The 17,621-nt window shown below is 46.9% G+C and overlaps 1 protein-coding gene across 3 annotated transcripts in view; it reads left to right on the top strand.

The window, feature by feature from the left end:
* Nucleotides 1-17,621, top strand: part of SEC23B (SEC23 homolog B, COPII coat complex component) — a 40,509-nt gene that overhangs the window by 17,253 nt on the left and 5,635 nt on the right. For all 3 annotated transcript variants that reach the window (XM_060122307.1, XM_060122306.1, XM_060122308.1), the window contains exons 12-19: nucleotides 2,545-2,634; nucleotides 3,358-3,464; nucleotides 4,619-4,772; nucleotides 7,632-7,709; nucleotides 10,358-10,519; nucleotides 11,357-11,443; nucleotides 14,643-14,798; nucleotides 15,183-15,248. In XM_060122307.1, coding sequence (XP_059978290.1) covers nucleotides 2,545-2,634; nucleotides 3,358-3,464; nucleotides 4,619-4,772; nucleotides 7,632-7,709; nucleotides 10,358-10,519; nucleotides 11,357-11,443; nucleotides 14,643-14,798; nucleotides 15,183-15,248 — 900 coding nt within the window. The remainder of the gene's footprint in view (nucleotides 1-2,544; nucleotides 2,635-3,357; nucleotides 3,465-4,618; nucleotides 4,773-7,631; nucleotides 7,710-10,357; nucleotides 10,520-11,356; nucleotides 11,444-14,642; nucleotides 14,799-15,182; nucleotides 15,249-17,621) is intronic.

Genomic DNA, 17,621 nt, shown 5'->3' with positions numbered 1-17,621 from the left:
CTTCCTGGTAGGAGGAGGATAGAGAGTTTTCTTATGTCTGCCTTTTTCTTTTTTTTTTTTTTTTTTTTTTTTACGGTACGCAGGCCTCTCACTGTTGTGGCCTCTCCCGTTGCGGAGCACAGGCTCCGGACGCGCAGGCTCAGCGGCCATGGCTCACGGGCCCAGCCGCTCCGTGGCATGTGGGATCTTCCCGGACCGGGGCACGAACCCGTGTCCCCTGCATCGGCAGACGGACTCCCAACCACTGCGCCACCAGGGAAGCCCCTTATGTCTTCTTTTTAATAATTACCTACAGCTTAAAATAATCTTTATGCCAGCCTGGCATATTTTGGGTGACATGCTCTGAATCCCCTTGATTTGAAATTTTAACAGGTTTCATATTAAAAATGGAGTCAAAAGGTGTGGAGAGAGATTTGAGAGAAGGGATTAGCAAGGCAAGAAAGGGGGACAGACAGGCTCCTTTTACTTCCTTGCCATTGTCTGTGGGTGCAGCCTTCGACTGTCCAGCAGATGTTCTGTGCCTCTTTTAGAAAAGGCCCTGAAAGGGAAGGTGAACACCTAGGAATCCATTCGTCTCACGATCTTGCTTGGGAAAGACTTGTGAAACGCAGGGTGTCCTCCCCAGCCTGCACTGTAGAGCTGTGACTCTTCCCTTTCCCCTCTGACCATCACCTTCCTGAGATTGCTGGTTCTGTGGCCAGGGACATGGGCTCCTGGCATGGCTTTGTAGAGAGACCGGACTGGTGTCAGCTGTACTCAGCTGACAGTGTACAGTTTGGGTGGATTCAGAGTAACAGAAGACGTATGTATCATGACTCTCTGATGCATAATTGTGTTACTTTCTAAGGATGGTATCCCATATTATAATGAGGTGTTAAAATGTATAGTATTTGCTGTCTCTAGAATGATCAAATGTATGTTTGAGAGTCTAGTGATCTTCTTGGTTAATGGTTCTAGGTATTTGACACCTGCAGACTTTTCTTCTAGATGTCATGCTTAAAAGAGTGATACCCTTCATGTTTTAGTGAACTTTTTTTTTTTTGGCGGTACGCGGGCCTCTCACTGTTGTGGCCTCTCCCGTTGGCGGAGCACAGGCTCCAGATGCGCAGGCTCAGTGGCCATGGCTCACGGGCTCAGCCGCTCCACGGCATGTGGGATCTTCCAGGACCGGGGCACGAACCCCTGTCCCCTGCATCAGCAGGCGGACTCTCAACCACTGCACCACCAGGGAAGCCCAAGTGAACTTATTTATTGCTGGGAGTCATTCAACTAGTCAACACAAAGCAGCCTTCACATGATTAAAATCTCAGTTGTCTTACCAAGAATTTATATGTAGCTTTTGCATAAAGGAATTGGGTTAAAAATTAATATTTAACAGCTAAAGTTCTGTAATTATTTCTTTTTTATTTTTTTTTTTTTTACTGGTGATCACGGTTTTATTATAAAGGATACACATCAGAATCAAGCAAATGAAGACACATAGGGCACAACTTGGGAGGGTTCTCAACAAGTTGCTTCTGTACCCTCTCTCCATGTAATCAGGATACATTCCAAAACTGAGAACTTGAGGGCAAACTGGAATTGTGGATACCCTTTTGTTTTTTTTAACTTTTTTAAAGTTTTTCTTTCATTTTTTGGCCGCACATGGCATGTGGGATCTTAATTCCCAGACCAGGGATCAAACCCATGCTCCCTGCAGTGGAAGCGCAGAGTCCTAACCACTGGACCACCAGGCAATTCCGTGGATACCCTTTCATTTTTTTTTTTTAACATCTTTATTGGGGTATAATTGCTTTACAATGGTGTGTTAGTTTCTGCTTTATAACAAAGTGAATCAGTTATACATATACATATGTTCCCATATCTCTTCCCTCTTGCGTCTCCCTCCCTCCCACCCTCCCTATCCCACCCCTCCAGGCTGTCACAAAGCACCAAGCCAATCTCCCTGTGTAATTATTTCTTGTTCTAATAATGGTGGAAGAAGTACATAAATCTTTCAAGCTAAGCAGGTAATTCTTTTTCTTTTCAAGCATTTACTTCATCCCCATCCCTGACCTGACTCTCAGTTGACATCAGTGTTATGTATTGTGTGTGTGTGTGTGTGTGTGTGTGTGTGTGTGTGTGTGTGTGTGTGTGTGTGTGTGTGTGTGTGTGTGTGTGTGTGTAAAGCTCAACGACGTAATGAAAACTGACCAGAGTGCCAGTATAAAAAGCCTAATTGTAAAGTACTGTAATAAATGTTAAACTTTATTCTGGTCTGTAATTGTACTTTTTTCAGTGAAATTAAAAAAAAAATTTTTTTTTTCTTTTTTTGGCCGCACTGCCTGACATGCGGGATCTTAGTTCCCTGACCAGGGATGGGACCCGCGCCCCCTGCAGTGAAAGTGCAGAGTCCTACCCACAGGAACACCAGGGAAGTCCCGAAATTTAAATTTTCATTTGGAATGAGATATTCTAAGGGACCTGCCCTTCTCAGAGTCAGTGCTTTTCATCAGCAGGTAATCACAGGAGCATCTTTTTTGTTTCATTTCTTCTCTCCCCTAGGAGCTTGGTGTTGGTGGCACGAGTCAGTGGAAAATCTGTGGCCTGGATCCCACGTCTACGCTCGGCATCTACTTTGAAGTAGTCAATCAGGTGGGCTGCATTTTTTCATGAATAGTTGCGTCTCAATGTTGTGTTTTCTGATTTGTTACAGACTGGTGGCCTCCGGTTTCTTTCTCCACAAAGTGATGCTACTTTGGGCTTGTGTTTAGCCTGATCTTAGTCTGACATCATCTTTTTTATTCCTTCCAGGGTATGGTCAGAGTCAGACAGCAAACTGCTTTTGTCAATTTGTTGTTGAACTGATAAGGTCATCAGAAGAGGAATGGCTTTTGCCAGCCATCATAATGTTGGTGAATTTTTGAGTGTGTCAGTTTTTCCCCAGTATTTTATTTTTTAAAATTCAAATGTATAGAATGATAAGTAGGATTTGTACAGTGAATACCCAAGTATCAACCACTCAGGTTCTCTGACTAACATTTTGCTCTGTTTGATTTGTTACACATCTAGCCATTCCCCAATTCATTGTGTTTGGATGCATTTCGAAGCAAATTGCAGTCACCAGTGTCTTTCATCCCTAAACCCTTCAACGTGTATATCAACTCACGTTCAGTATTTATTTCCATATGGTTCTCTTTTTTGAGGTAAAAGTTGCAAACAGTGAAATGCCCCGAATTTAAGTGGACCATTCAGAACGCATCAAGAATCTTGCGGTCACCGCCATGTCAGTTGTCTTAGGACGAGTGCGCAGGCTCTGTGACTGCTTGTGTCGGGTCATGTGGTGACAGTAATGGGTGCTGGCCTCTCATCCTGCAGCACAACGCCCCGATCCCGCAGGGGGGCCGCGGCGCCATCCAGTTCGTCACGCACTATCAGCACTCCAGCACCCAGCGGCGCATCCGCGTGACTACCATCGCCCGCAAGTGAGTGGCCCCGGCTTCCTCTCCGCTGAACCTCTGGCTTTTTGCTATGGAGAGAGAGTCTAACATCTAGTAGTTTATCTCTGTGATTCCGCTGAGTGAATGGTTCTCACCAGCCCTCACTGGTTCATTTGATCAGAGCAGGACGAGGAGGAGGCACTGCCGGCTTAGAAGACTCTCCTTTCAGTAGGAATAAGTTCATTAAAAGTCATTTTTCATTATTTATGAAATAAGTGACCCATAAATATACCCTCCTTATAAAAGATTCAGGCAGCACATAAGTATGTAAAGAATGGGTTTCTCCCACTCTCCCCAGAGGTAAAATGCTATCACTGTACTGACATGTGACATGTAACTTCACAATCCCATTTCTATGCAGTTATAGACCACGTGTGTATATTATATACATGATGGCTTATGTGAAGATATTCATAAGATTTTCGCAAGAATGTGTCAAGGACACCTTCCATGTCAGTGCATAAAAGCCTCTACCTCATTTTATTTTATTTTATTTTATTTTGAAAAAAAAGTTTTTTGGAAGTATAGTTGATTTACAATATTATATTAGTTTTAGGTGTATCATATAGTGGTTTGAAACTTTTATAGTTTATACTCCATTTAAAGTTATTACAAAATGTTGGCTATATTCTCTATGCTGTACAGTATATTCTTTTAACTTATTTATTTTATACGTAGTAGTTTTTACTTCTTATGCCCCTCTCCCCTTCCCTCTCCCCACTGGTAACCACTAATTTGTTCTCTATATTTGTGAGTCTGTTTCTGTTTTGTTATATTCGTTTGTTTCATTTTTTAGATTCCACATATAAGTGGTAACACAGAGTATTTAGTACTTGTCTTTCTCTGTCTGACTTATTTCACTAAGCATAATATTCTCCATGTCCATTCATGTTGTTGCAAACGGCAGAATTGCATTCTTTTTCATGGCTGAGTAATATTCCATTGTGTGTGTGTGTGTGTGTGTGTGTGTGTGTGTGTGTGTGTGTGTGTGTGTAAAAATACAGGAACAGATTATGTGCACACACACACACACACACACACACACACCTTTGTCATGTATCCATGTCTGTGTCTTATTGGAGAGCTGGCTCTCAGGCCTCTCCCGCATGCAAGCACAGCACTCACTCTGGAATGGTCAGTTGGGCAGATGCACAGAGTCAGCTCAAACACATCGAAGCAGCATTTGACCAGGAGGCTGCAGCAGTCCTGATGGCGCGGCTGGGAGTGTTCCGAGCGGAGTCGGAGGAGGGGCCGGATGTGCTCCGGTGGCTGGACCGACAGCTCATCCGACTGGTAAGCTGGGGACAGTGGCACTACATTCAATCTTGGTCTCTGGTCTACTTTTGAGAAAACTGTTGTTTAAACCTATTATTTTATACAGCCAGTAAATAAGAATTTTATCAGTGGCTTACCTCATGCCAAACACCAGGTGTTCTGAGAATGATGTAAAAGAAGTGTTAAATATGCATCTCCCCCAAGGGCTCATGTTACAGTTGGGAAGAAACACCACACACAGGCCGTTTAGGTAATGGTACAAATCTGAGTGTGTTGTGGGTTGACTTAGATGAGTCCCTGTGTATCCTGTGGTTCTCTGTTTTCCCTCTAGATCTTGGAGGGTTTGGGGGGAAGTAGGGGTCCATGGCCCAGTGAGTGTGAGGAGATGCCTGATGTGTCATTCTGGGTCTAATCAGGAGAGAGAAGCCACGCGGTAGTTTAAACGGGGGGAGTGTTATATAAAGAATTAGTGTCACAACAGGGGATTAGAATAATGAGGGATTGGCTAGGAAGAGGTAAAGAGAAGTCTGAAGGATACAGGATAGTATATCCGAGGGGTGCTACTTCCAGGCTGAGGTAGAGCACCCCAGCAAGACCCGCATCCTCCCAGGGCTGATGGAGCCCCACGTGGGGCAGGGCCATGGCTCGTTGGGTCTCTTAGAGCAGAGACGTTGCCGTGGTGCCTGCTGGAGGAACTTAGTAGAAATTCACCCTCTGTGGCACCGAGAAAACCGTTCACCAGGAGGCGTCTCAGCAGGGGCGCACGGGGCTGGGGGGCTGCAGGCGCCAGTGCTGCGTGAAGACGCTGCAACCATCCACTGACCAAGCCTAACGTAGTGCCCTGTCAGGGGAAAAATATTTAAGGGCCCCAGATCCATCTCACAGCCGGCGAAAAGGGTAAGTTTGGAGACACGAAGCAATAAATCAATAATTGAGATACCTTATGATCTTACCGTTTGTAAATTCACAGCACGTGTTAGTGATCAAAGGTCCTGAAAAGCACAGTAACAAAACTTATTTAACTTTGTTTAGCCCTATATGTGCCCTTGCTGTCCCACAGAATCATTTTTTCAGGGAATGTCAGCATTGCAAACGTAATTTGAAATTGAGCAGAGTCCAAGTGGTTGGCGAAGGCTTCTGGTGGAAGTGAGCCTTGAGTCAAGTCTTTTTAAAGGGAGTAGAAGGCAAGGCTTGCCAGGTGGAGGACCCAGCACGCACAAGCCTGTGACGTGTAGCTGGGCATTCAGTTCATGCTGGGGACCCTGGAGAGGCCGCTGTCACGGGTGACCAGCGACTACGGTGGGGGAGCAGCAGTGCAGGTGCAGGTCGCTTGAGCAGTGCCTTGACTGTAAAGTGAAGTCTCTGCCTGGTTGTTAGAGGGGAAGGGTTAAGTGTGGTTCTTAGGCGGGGACTTGAGAGCAGCATGACGCTGTGTTCACACTGCATTCACCGTCCCTGTATAAGGTAAATCGGAGGGCGAAAGGGCTGCTGTTACGGAGGCCAGCGGAGGATTTCGCCGGCTCCAGGGAGCTGAGACCAAGGTGGCGGTGGTACAGTTGGAGGGGAGAGAAGCTTTGGAATCAGGCTGTATGCTGAGAGAAGAATTGACCAAACTTGGTCGAACTATACGTGGAATCAAAAATGAAAAACATTGGGCTTCCCTGGTGGCGCAGTGGTTGAGAGTCCACCTGCCGATGCAGGGGACACGGGTTCGTGACCCGGTCTGGGAAGATCCCACATGCCGCGGAGCGGCTGGGCCCGTGAGCCATGGCCGCTGAGCCTGCGCGTCCGGAGCCTGTGTTCTGCAACGGGAGAGGCCACAACAGTGAGAGAGACCCGCGTACCGGAAAAAAAAAAAAAAGAAAAAAAGAAAAACATCAACGCTAACTCAAGTTTTAAGTGTGGGCAACTGCAAGAATGATGGAGCAGTGGGAAACAGGAAAGGAGAGCAGCTGTGAGGGGGGAGGGAGGGGAATCCCCTTTTCTAATGTACTAGTTTAATTTATTTTGAATGTGAACTTGCATGTCCAAGGAAAGCCACCCTGTAGTTAGGATAGGTCCTGACAGGAGCTCGGGTTGGAGGTCAGCACTGCACGTGGGGGAGGGATTTGGGTGACTGTGGCCTGGCCATCATGTCGTGTGTAGCCAAGGCAAGGAGGATGGGAGCAGAGGGCCAGGAACTGACCTCAGAGGAACCCACTGTCGTCAGGAGGAGGTAGGGAGATGGGCTGTCAGATGAGGCAAAGAAAATCAGTCGGAGAGGTGACAGGATGTAGGAAGGCACTGCTGCAGCGGCTGAAGGAGGGGTCAGGAGGTTCGGGGAGTCACATGGCTCATGGTGGCAGGGAGTTGAGGAAGGTGAGGTCTGTGCAAGGATGCGGTTGGAAGAGGGTCACTGCCAGAGATGAGCTCTCTTTAGATGGTGGGCATCTGCCTCCCTGGTGAAATGAAGTATGGCATGAAGAGGAAATAAAGGCAGGAAGAGAAAATGTTCAGAGATTTGCCTGTGAGAGGAGGAAGAAAATGGAGTTGTAGAATAATAGAACATTAGGCCTGTCTGTAACTGCTAGGATGTCAGAGTCCTGGAGGATTTTCTTATGGAAGAGGCGCCTGAGAAGGCTTCTCTAGCCCCTCGCTGTTGGAGCAGCCTCGGCCGGCATCGCCTGGAAGCTGCTTAGAACGTGGGGCCTTCAGCACCCCTGCCCCCAGATCTGCATTTAACATCCCCTGGGTGTTGGGGGGGGCTGGGCTGGAACTCGGGCAGGCAGGGGCGGAGCTGAGAGTGGGGCATGGCCCTCCTACTCCAGGGAGTTCTCAGGTGACACTCACTTAGGTTTTTTGTGTGTGTGTTTTTTTTTTTCTATTTTCTCTCAATAGTGTCAGAAGTTTGGACAATATACCAAAGAAGACCCCGCATCTTTTAGGTTATCAGATTCCTTCTCTCTATATCCTCAGGTAAGTAATACATGTTTTTTAAAATAACTAAAGAAGAAAGTGATAGAAATAAAACTCGCTGCTCTCAGGGTCAAGTCAGGACTCTGTGTGTTTTGAGACTCCATTTGGAGGTGATGAGGTCGTTCAGTTCAAGGCCAGACAGTGCCTGAGCCCCATGGAAGATGCAGGTGACACGCAGAGAGCAGGTGCACAGACTTTGGGGAGAAGGCAAAACAGGATTGTTGCTTTGAGGCCACAACACGACCTCTGATTTGTAGAAGTTCTGGGTGGACGGTCACCCGTGAACATGAACGCAGCAAAATGAGACCGCAGGTACCATGGTAGACGTTGTTGACGTGTCTGTAGTGGCTGTGCTGCGTCGTGACTGTGAAGACCCGTGCATGACGGGGACCAGGTGTGTGGAACCGTTCAGAGCCGGGAGGGGGTGGTGGAGCGAGGCACCACAGCCGGGGGTCTGGGTGCTGCCTTTTCTGAGCCTCTACCCTCGTCTGTAAGTGTGGCAGCTGGGGCTCAGCTCCGCTTCAGGGGTGAGGCTGGCTGACCCCGGGTCCGCCGCGGGCCAGGCACCCGTTTGGCTTGGCGGCCAGGAGCCAGCTCCGCAGCTGGGCCCGGGGTGTGCGGGTCGGGGCCCTCACAGATGCAGCTTCCCCAGAACTGGAGGCAGACTCAACCTTTTTCCCCTCCTCCCTCAAGGATGCCTTAATGAGGAATAAGTAGGAAGAAGCAAACTCTCAATCTTAAGTGAACTTGTTAGGACTTTGGTCCTCCATCAGGTATTACCTTTTTGAATACTCGATTTGGCAAGTGGTCGCAGGCCTCAGTCATGAACTTGTACAGCTTGGACTCAGGGCTAAGGGAGGGGGGCTTCAGAGGTCTCCTCACTGGACGCTCAGCCCAGAGTAGGGCTCTGCAGTCCCCGCCGTGTGCCTGTCTGTCCTGTGCCCGAGCAGTTGAGGCTGGACAGTGCTGTGGAAAGAGGCCGGGCCCGGCCAGGGTCAGGGCTGAACCGGGTTCCAGTGCTGGCTGTGTTGCTACCGGTCTTGGATGAGGTCCCGAACCTCTTCAGAAGGCTGGAGTTGGTCTGGGAAGTGGCATGCAGTCTTTCTAAAGCCGGGGAATCTTTTCTTCAAGAGGAGCCTCTCAACAGCCAGCACAGAGAGCAGACAGACGTGGTGACCCGCACCCCTGGGCCGCGAGGATCCGCTAAGGCTCGGAGGGCAGTTTGAAAACCACCAAATTTAGATGATTTCTTAGATTCTTTCTGTTGAAGCGTCTAGCATAGAGGTCCAGAGCCAGGCAGCCTGGAGCAGAGGCCGGCCCTACTGCTCAGTGGCGAGGGGTGTTGGGCAAGTTGCCAGCCCCTCGGTCTCCTTGCCTGTGAACTAGGGGTGGTAAGAGAGCTTTCCTCATGGCTTGTCAGGGGGACTCGATCATTCTTGTCCAGCGCTCTGTGCCCTGTACGTAGGATGTGCCGAGTATCAGCCTGGGTCATAATTTAGGAACCTACAATTCATTATATTTAAAAGCTTCTCAGGAAGCTTTGTTTGTTTTATTTTTGTCTGCGTTGGGTCTTCAGAGCTGTACACGGGCTTTCTCTAGTTGCGGCGAGCGGGGGTTACTCTTCGTTGCGGTGCGCGGGCTTCTCATTACAGTGGCTTCTCTTGTTGTGGAGCACAGGCTCTAGGCGCGCGGGCTCAGTAGTTGTGGAGCACGGGCTAAGTTGCTCTGCAGCATGTGGGATCTTCCTGGACCAGGGATCAACCTGTGTCCCCTGCATTGGCAGGCGGATTCTTAACCACTGTGCCACCAGGGAAGTCCCTCTCAGGAAGCTTTGTACTTCTCAAGGCAGGTCATTTTCATCTTCTGGCAGCTTTTTAGCGTGAGCTAACAGCTGCTCTCCCCCCCTGCTCCTTGGGGGCTGGAAGGAATGCATCTCTGTCTGCAGTGGTGACTCCTGGCCTTTTCTCCCTTGAGCTCCTCACTCCCAGCGCTCTGCCTCTGTCTCAGCACTCTGCCCTCTCCTGTGCCTGGCGTCCCTCCGCTGCCTCTGACTTCTTCTCGCACGTCTTTTAGGCCCCAGTGGCTTTGGGGACGCTCCTGCTGCACCTCCACCCCCACCCCATCATGCCAGGACTTTCCTGCGCTGGGGCCCTGAATGCGCCTTTTCCACACTGGACTGTGACCTCTTCAGAGCAGAAACTCTGCTCTGCGACCTGGCCCGGTGACTCCAGAAAGCAGTGCTTTGCCTTGCCTCTTTCATGCAGAAGCTTTGACATGCCCAGAGGGCCTCCTCTTTTTCTAAAAATTATGTTTATTTCTAATTGTAGTGAAAACCCGATAACATAAAATTGACCACCTTAACCGTTTAAGTGTGCAGTGTGGTGTAGTGTTACGTATGTCTGATTGTTGAGCAGGGAATCTCGAGAACTTTCTCATCTCATGAAACTGAACTCTGTACCATTAAACAGCAGCTCTCCCCTCCCTCCTCCCTGGCCCCCGGGGCTGCCATTCCACTCTGGTTCATTGAACCCAGAGGCCTTGTTCCTAAGGGCTGGGTTCTCCTGTTTCCAGGGCGGGGGCAGGTCTGCTCTCTGGGTGTCTAGGAAGGTGACAGCTGTGTGCATTTGTCTTTTTCTCTGTAAATGCAGTTCATGTTCCATCTGCGGAGGTCTCCGTTTCTTCAAGTCTTCAACAACAGCCCTGATGAGTCGTCGTATTATCGACACCACTTTGCCCGACAGGACCTAACCCAGTCCCTCATCATGATCCAGCCCATCCTCTACTCCTATTCCTTCCACGGGCCGCCTGAGGTAAGGGCCGCTGTGAGTGCTTCTCCCACAGTTGGAATCACCTAATACAGACTTTTTTCTAGCACGTTTACTCTTAGAGCCAAACTGTAAAAAAGAAAACTTTGAGTCTTTATAGTAATTTAACATTATTTCTGAGTATTAAAAAAATGTGCATAGGAAAAAGTTATAGGACATGTATAATTAGAAAACAATTTAAATGTTCGATAGCAGGAAAATTAAGTAATCTAAGAAATATTCACAAAGTTTATGTAACATAATAAAATAAATCCTTATGTTGAATAAAAAAGTAGAAACTTTTCTAAATTATGACTTTTTTAAAGCCTGTAAGAATTAAAAACTATAAGGAAATAAACCAAAATTTCAATATTTGTTGTTCTTGAGTAGAAATTTTCAAATTTTGCTTAATGAATGTAAGTTTAAGTTACTTTTCTTATTGAAATAAAAGTCATAGTCAAATGTATTTTGTAGGAAACTTTAAAATTTGTATTAAAGGATGTTCTTTTTCATGTAGGCATTGGAGTTCTCTGTCATCTACAGCAGTAGATTTGAGAGAAATGTGTCTCTGATAGAATATATTTCTAGCACAAAACTGAGAAAATTTGGAATTATTGCTGGTTCCTAGAGCGAAAGATAATAACATTCATCTCACTTCCTAGTTGATGAGGGATTATTTGGAGCCTGTGTTTTCTACAAAGTTGGAATCTAGAACTGCCTAGTCAGGGAGCAGAATGTGGGAATTTGGCAGGAAGATGAGACCCTCCTGGTTGGGTGTGGGGTTGGCGGGTGGCCGTGTGGACACCGAGGGAAGACCCATGCCATCTCTCCCTTTTGCTTCAGCCTGTGCTCTTGGACAGTAGCAGCATTCTAGCTGACAGAATTTTGCTGATGGACACATTCTTCCAAATTGTCATTTATCTTGGTGAGGTAAGATGAAGTTAATTTCTTTCTTACTATCATTTTTTACTAATTTACTAATTTTATGACATTTGAAAAAAGAATTTGGGCTTAGAAAACCCAGAGTTTATTATAATGAGTATAGTGGCTTTTATGCTAGTGAATAAAATTTCTTTTCAGGACCCGGGAAAAAGGTGGTATTTGTATATTTATTTATTTATTTATTTATTTTTGTGGTATGTGGGCCTCTCACTGCTGTGGCCTCTCCCGTTGCGGAGCACAGGCTCCGGGCACGCAGGCTCAGCGGCCATGGCTCACGGGCCCAGCCACTCCACGGCATGCGGGATCTTCCCGGACCGGGGCACGAACCCGCGTCCCCTGCATTGGCAGGCGGACTCTCAACCACTGCACCACCAGGGAAGCCCTGGTATTTGTATATTTAGTAATTTTAATATTACTTGCTATATGTAAACGTCAGGTTGTCCTTTTATTTTTTTTAATTTTTATGCAGCTTTTTTTTTTTTTTTTTTTTTTTTTTTGGCCATGCTGCAAGGCTTGCGAGATCTTAATTCCCCGATCAGGGATTGAACCTGTGCCCTCGGCAGTGAAAGCGTGGAGTCCTAACCACCAGGGAATTCCCTAATTTTTTTATACACTTTTTTTTTTTTTTTTTTTTTTTTTTTTTTTTTTTGCGGTACGTGGGCCTCTCTCTGTTGTGGCCTCTCCCGTTATGGAGCACAGGCTCTGGACGCGCAGGCTCAGCGGCCATGGATCATGGGCCCAGCCGCTCCACGGCATGTGGGATCTTCCTGGACTGGGGCACAAGCCCGTGTCCCCTGCATCAGCAGGCTGACTCTCAACCACTGCGCCACCAGGGAAGTCCTATACACTTTTTAAAGGTTACTTTTCTCATGTTGTACAACACATCCTTGAGCCAGTAGTTTGTACCTCCCACTCCCCCACCTGTATATACACTGCCCCCCACTCCACAGACCACTCGTTTGTTCTCTATACCTGTGAGTCTGCTTGTTTTTTGTTACATCACTAGTTATATTTTTCAGATTCCACATGTAAGTGATATCATACAGTATTTGTCTTTGTCTGACTTATTTCACTTAGCAGAATACCCTCTAGGTCCATCCATGTTGTTGCAGATGGCAAATTTTCATTCTTTTTTATGGCCGAGTAGTATTCCATTTATATATCTACCATATTTTCTTTATCCATTCATCTGTTGATGGACACTTAGGTTGCTTCCATATCTTGGCAATTATAAATAATGCCGCTATGAAAATTGGGGTGCATGTGTCTTTTCGATTTAGTGTTTTTGTTTTTTACGGATATATACCCAGGAGAGTAGAATTGCTGGGTCATATGGTAGTTCTGTTTTTAGTTTTTTGAGAAACCTCCATACTGTTTTTCAGGTGGTCCTTTTAAATCACTATGATTTATTGCTTTCTGAGTTGTCAGGCAAGATCAGTTTACTTTTCGTCAGTAAGCTTTTTATATTCACACTGTCCTTTCAGAGTTATGTTAGAATCACTAGTAAATACTGCTAAGTTTGCGACTAGAGTTTTTTCTCTGAGATAATGTGGCCCAGTGAACCTTACGCCAGGTCTATGGATCCCTAGGATGGCTGTGGATGGTGTTCAGGGCAGCATGCATTTCTTTCTCAAAGAGGTTCATGCCCTAAGGAAAGGAATGGCTCCTCAGGAGAAAATCCTTTAACTGAGTGTTATATTCATGGATATATTCTCTTTGTTGTCTATTGTACATTTTTTACCTTTAGTACATTGCTTTAACAACTGACTTGACTTCCTGATGTCTGTATATTAGAAGTGATTTCAAATGTCCTGAAAAGATGTAAATTGTGTTTCAGCATTCTTTAATGCCCTAGAAAGAAATGGTTTTTCTAATACCAACAGGCATTTTATAACTTTAAACTGTTTTCAGCGTATTAACAGCCACTCTGCTAGCCACTTGGCCACAGGTGCCAGGTCGTCAGTAGTGGTCCTGGACTTAAGGCTGGGTGACCGACCAGCTGCTGTTCCCACTGATGCCTTCAGGAGCTTCCTGTGTCTTCAGCTCATCCCTTATAGACATCTCTGACTACAGCCGCTATCCTGTTCCTTTACACGTTGATTGAGCACCTTCTGTGTGCAAGGGATAGGTTCTAAAGATGAAGGCAGATGACCTCGCTCTCACCCTTTAAAAGTCCTAAGCCTTCTGATTGCAGGGGTTCTTATGAACTCTTGGTCCCAAGCAAGCCGATGGGCATTCCCTCCACGCCGCCAGCCAGTCAGAAATTAAGACCTGGGAAACGGCGCTGGCGCCGCGGCGGAGGTGAGAGCAGGCTGGTCTCCTGACAGCAGTTCTGTTTCCAGAACACATTCCTCACTTCTTATGTCTTCTTACTCCATTTTCTTTCTCCATTGCTTTCTTTCTTAGTATCCCCCAAGTAACATGTGAAAGCACTTCCGTTTAGTTATAAAGATATATTAATCAGTCAGTGAGTATTTCTTCATTTCCGGCGTGATTAAGGTGTGTTTCCTAACACAGTTGCTGACGGGAATGAAAGAAGGATTGAGACACCATGTTTAGTTGGGGAGACAGTCTTTCCTTTCCACACTTTGGTGTATTGCCTTCTGCTTGTTGCCTAATTAACACACATGCTTTGATTCTTATAGTTTATCTCCACCACCAAGAGGCTTGGGGCCCAGGGGAGCAGGGGTTGGGGTGGAGTCGGTCCCACCCGCCCGTGGAACTGCCGAGCACCGGAGGAGGGCGTGAGAATTGTACCACCAGGAAAAAGAAAGGACAGTGGAGTCTGTATAGGAAACCGGCAAACCCCGTTCCCTACCAGGGGTGGTGAGGACGTGAGGGCTAGACCGAGTGATAGCGGGGGAGGTGGAAAGCAGGGGAGCCCAGGGCTCCTTGGGGCACCCGATCCGGGATGTTTGTCAGTACAGTTAGAAAGGGGAGGGGAGGTGGGGTGGGCACTGACATTTCTGGCGGGACTGTGTAGGTGGCAGTGTCGTGGACGCAGTGCTCGGCTTACTCATGCTCCTGGACAGCTCCACATGGCTCCCCTCGGACACTCATCTCTCTCGACAGAAGACTTCGTCACTGGAAACAAGTTCTGGGCGGGACGTTAGAATGTCAGGGGCGTCAGAGAAGGTTGTCATCACAGCACCTCCACAGTAGTTTTGATTTCTTTGTTTTGGTGTAGACCATAGCCCAGTGGCAGAAAGCGGGCTACCAGGACATGCCTGAGTACGAAAACTTCAAGCACCTTCTGCAGGCACCCCTGGACGATGCTCAGGAGATCCTGCACACGCGCTTCCCCATGCCGCGGTACATCAACACGGAGCACGGAGGCAGCCAGGTGAGCGAGCCGAGCCCGGCCCTGATGCTCTGTTGGCTTTATTATGCATTCTCATGGCTATAAATCCAAACTGCCTGGTTCGTATCTTATATGGTGACATAAACTGACATACAGGTCAGCTTCCAAATATGACTTCTTTTTAAATGAGTGGTCAGAATATGTTAGTGTAAGGTAGAGGATTGCCAGAATGAAATACACTTCATGTTTCAGGAACCCTAATAAATGGAGAAGCTTTGGGCTTAAACTAAAGAAATGGGTTCCTATGTGGTAAAAAGTTTCTAACTTAACAAAAAAAATGTAAAAACTTTTTTTCTATTACACTAATATTAATGCCACTTTTAATCTTTAAATCTAAATCTCTCTCTCGTTTTTTTTTTTTTAAAGGCTCGCTTCCTTTTGTCCAAAGTGAATCCATCTCAGACACACAATAACCTGTATGCTTGGGGACAGGTGAGTAATTGTCAGGTATTTGAGGAGGAGGCCAGGCTGCTTTTTTAAAAACTTGTTTTTAAATTCTACAAATTGGGGAATTCCTTGGTGGTCCAGTTGTTAGGACTCGGCGCTTTCACTGCCGGGGCCTGGGTTCGATCCCTGGTTGGGGAACTAAGATCCTGCAAGCTGCAAGGTGCGGCCAAAAGAAAAAGAAAAGATAAATAAATAAATCTACACATTTATTGAATTGAATCCCTTTTGGCCCAGAGACAGAGTAACTTGGGTATTTTGCTGGGAAGAAAACTTTGAATAATACAGTAGTCCTCATTATCCATGTTTTTGCTTTACAAGGTTTCAGTTATCTGAGGTCGGCTGTGGTCAGAAAATTCCAGAAATAATGCGTTAGTTTTGAATTACACACCATTCTGAGTAGCCTGGTGAAATCTCACACCTTCCCGCTCCCTCCTACCTGGGGAGTGCGTTATCTTTGTCCAGTGTTTCCACACTGTATATGCCAATATTAATTAGCACCTGTACAGGAAAACCTTAGTACGTGCAGGGTTCTGTTCTACCTGTGGTTTGAGGCAGCCACTGGGGTCTTGGAAGCTGCCCAACCTGGATAAGGGGGGACTAGGGACTTCTGTGTAGGCTGGGGGTGGGGACATGCCCTGTGTGGATCCCCTTCTGCAGTACACAGCAGAGTCTGACAGGTTCAGGCCAGAGGACAGAACACTGAACTGTGGCCTCCACGTGCTTCCCTCGGAGACACAGTGGCATTGCCCAGAGTCCCCACACTTCTGTCTCCCCCGGGAGTGCAAGGCAAACACATGGACTCACGCTCACCGTTCCTTCTGCCTCCTCTTCACTTTTTAGGCTCCAATTTCCTTCCTTTTTTTTTTTTTTTTTTTGCGGTACGTGTGCCTCTCACTGTTGTGGCCTCTCCCGTTGTGGAGCACAGGCTCCGGACGCGCAGGCTCAGCGGCCATGGCTCACGGGCCCAGCCCCTCCGCGGCATGTGGGATCTTCCCGGACCGGGGCACGAACCTGTGTCCCCTGCATCGGCAGGCAGACTCTCAACCACTGCGCCACCAGGGAAGCCCCCAATTTCCTTCTTTATCTAATTATTCCTAGCATTTATGTCTCCTTCAAATGAGTCTTTTCTTTCATTCTGTTTTCTTATAACATTTTCTGGGAGGTAATTGTAAATTTATATGCAGTTGTATGAAACAATACAGAGAGATCCCCTTTGCTCTTTGCCCAGTCCCCCCGCCCCCCCGTGGTAACATCTTGCAAAACTGTAATACAGTATCATAACCAGGACATTAAGATATGCATTTCCACCAGCACAAGGATCTCTCATGTTGCCCTTTTATAGTTATGCTCACTTCTCTCCTGATCTCCTGTTTTCTATTTCTATAATTTTGTCATTAAAAAGTTAACATGTGTTATATACACAGGGAACTGTATTCAATATCTTGTAATAATCCATAATGGAAAAGAATATGAAAAAGAATATATGTATGTATGTATAGCTGAATCACTTTGCTGTACACCAGAAGTTAACACAACATTGTAAATCAGCTATACTTCAATTTTTAAAAAACGGTTACATAGGGCTTCCCTGGTGGCGCAGTGGTTGGGAATCTGCCTGCCAATGCAGGGGACGCGGGTTTGAGCCCTGGTCTGGGGAGAATCCCACATGCCGCGGAGCAACTAAGCCCGTGAGCCACAACTACTGAGCCTGCGCGTCTGGAGCCTGTGCTCCGCAATGGGAGAGGCCACGACAGTGAGAGGCCTGCGCACCGCAATGAAGAGCGGCCCCTGCTCACCGCAACTGGAGAAAGCCCTCGCACAGAAATGAAGACCCAACACAGCCAAAAATAAATAAATAAATTTACTTAAAAAAAAACGGTTACATATATGAAACCACATGGTACGTAAACTTTTGGGATTGGCTTTTTTCCCTCAGCATACTTATCTAGAGATTCATTTAAGTGTCAAATTTATAGGTAATTTGTTCCTTTTTATTTGCCGAGTAGTATTCTGTGGTATAGACATACTGCATTTTATTTAATCATTCACCCATTGAAGGACAGCTGGGTTGTTTACAGTTTCTTTTTTTTTTTTGGCTGTGTTGGGTCTTTGTTGCTGTGTGCGGGCTTTCTCTAGTTGTGGCGAGCGGGGGCTACTTTTCGTTGCGGTGCGCGGGCTTCTCATTGTGGTGGCTTCTCTTGTTGCGGAGCATGGGCTCTAGACGCGCGGACCCAGTAGTTGTGGCTCACAGGCTCTAGAGCACAGGCTCAGTAGTTGTGGCGCATGGGCTTAGTTGCTCTGCAGCATGTGGGCTCTTCCCGGACCAGGGCTTGAACCCGTGTCCCCTGCATTGGCAGG

This window comes from Lagenorhynchus albirostris, chromosome 15, assembly GCF_949774975.1.
Source record: "Lagenorhynchus albirostris chromosome 15, mLagAlb1.1, whole genome shotgun sequence".
NCBI classification, from domain to species: domain Eukaryota; kingdom Metazoa; phylum Chordata; class Mammalia; order Artiodactyla; family Delphinidae; genus Lagenorhynchus; species Lagenorhynchus albirostris.
The sequence above is the reverse complement of the archived record's forward strand: the minus strand, read 5'-3'. Positions and strand labels throughout refer to the sequence as shown.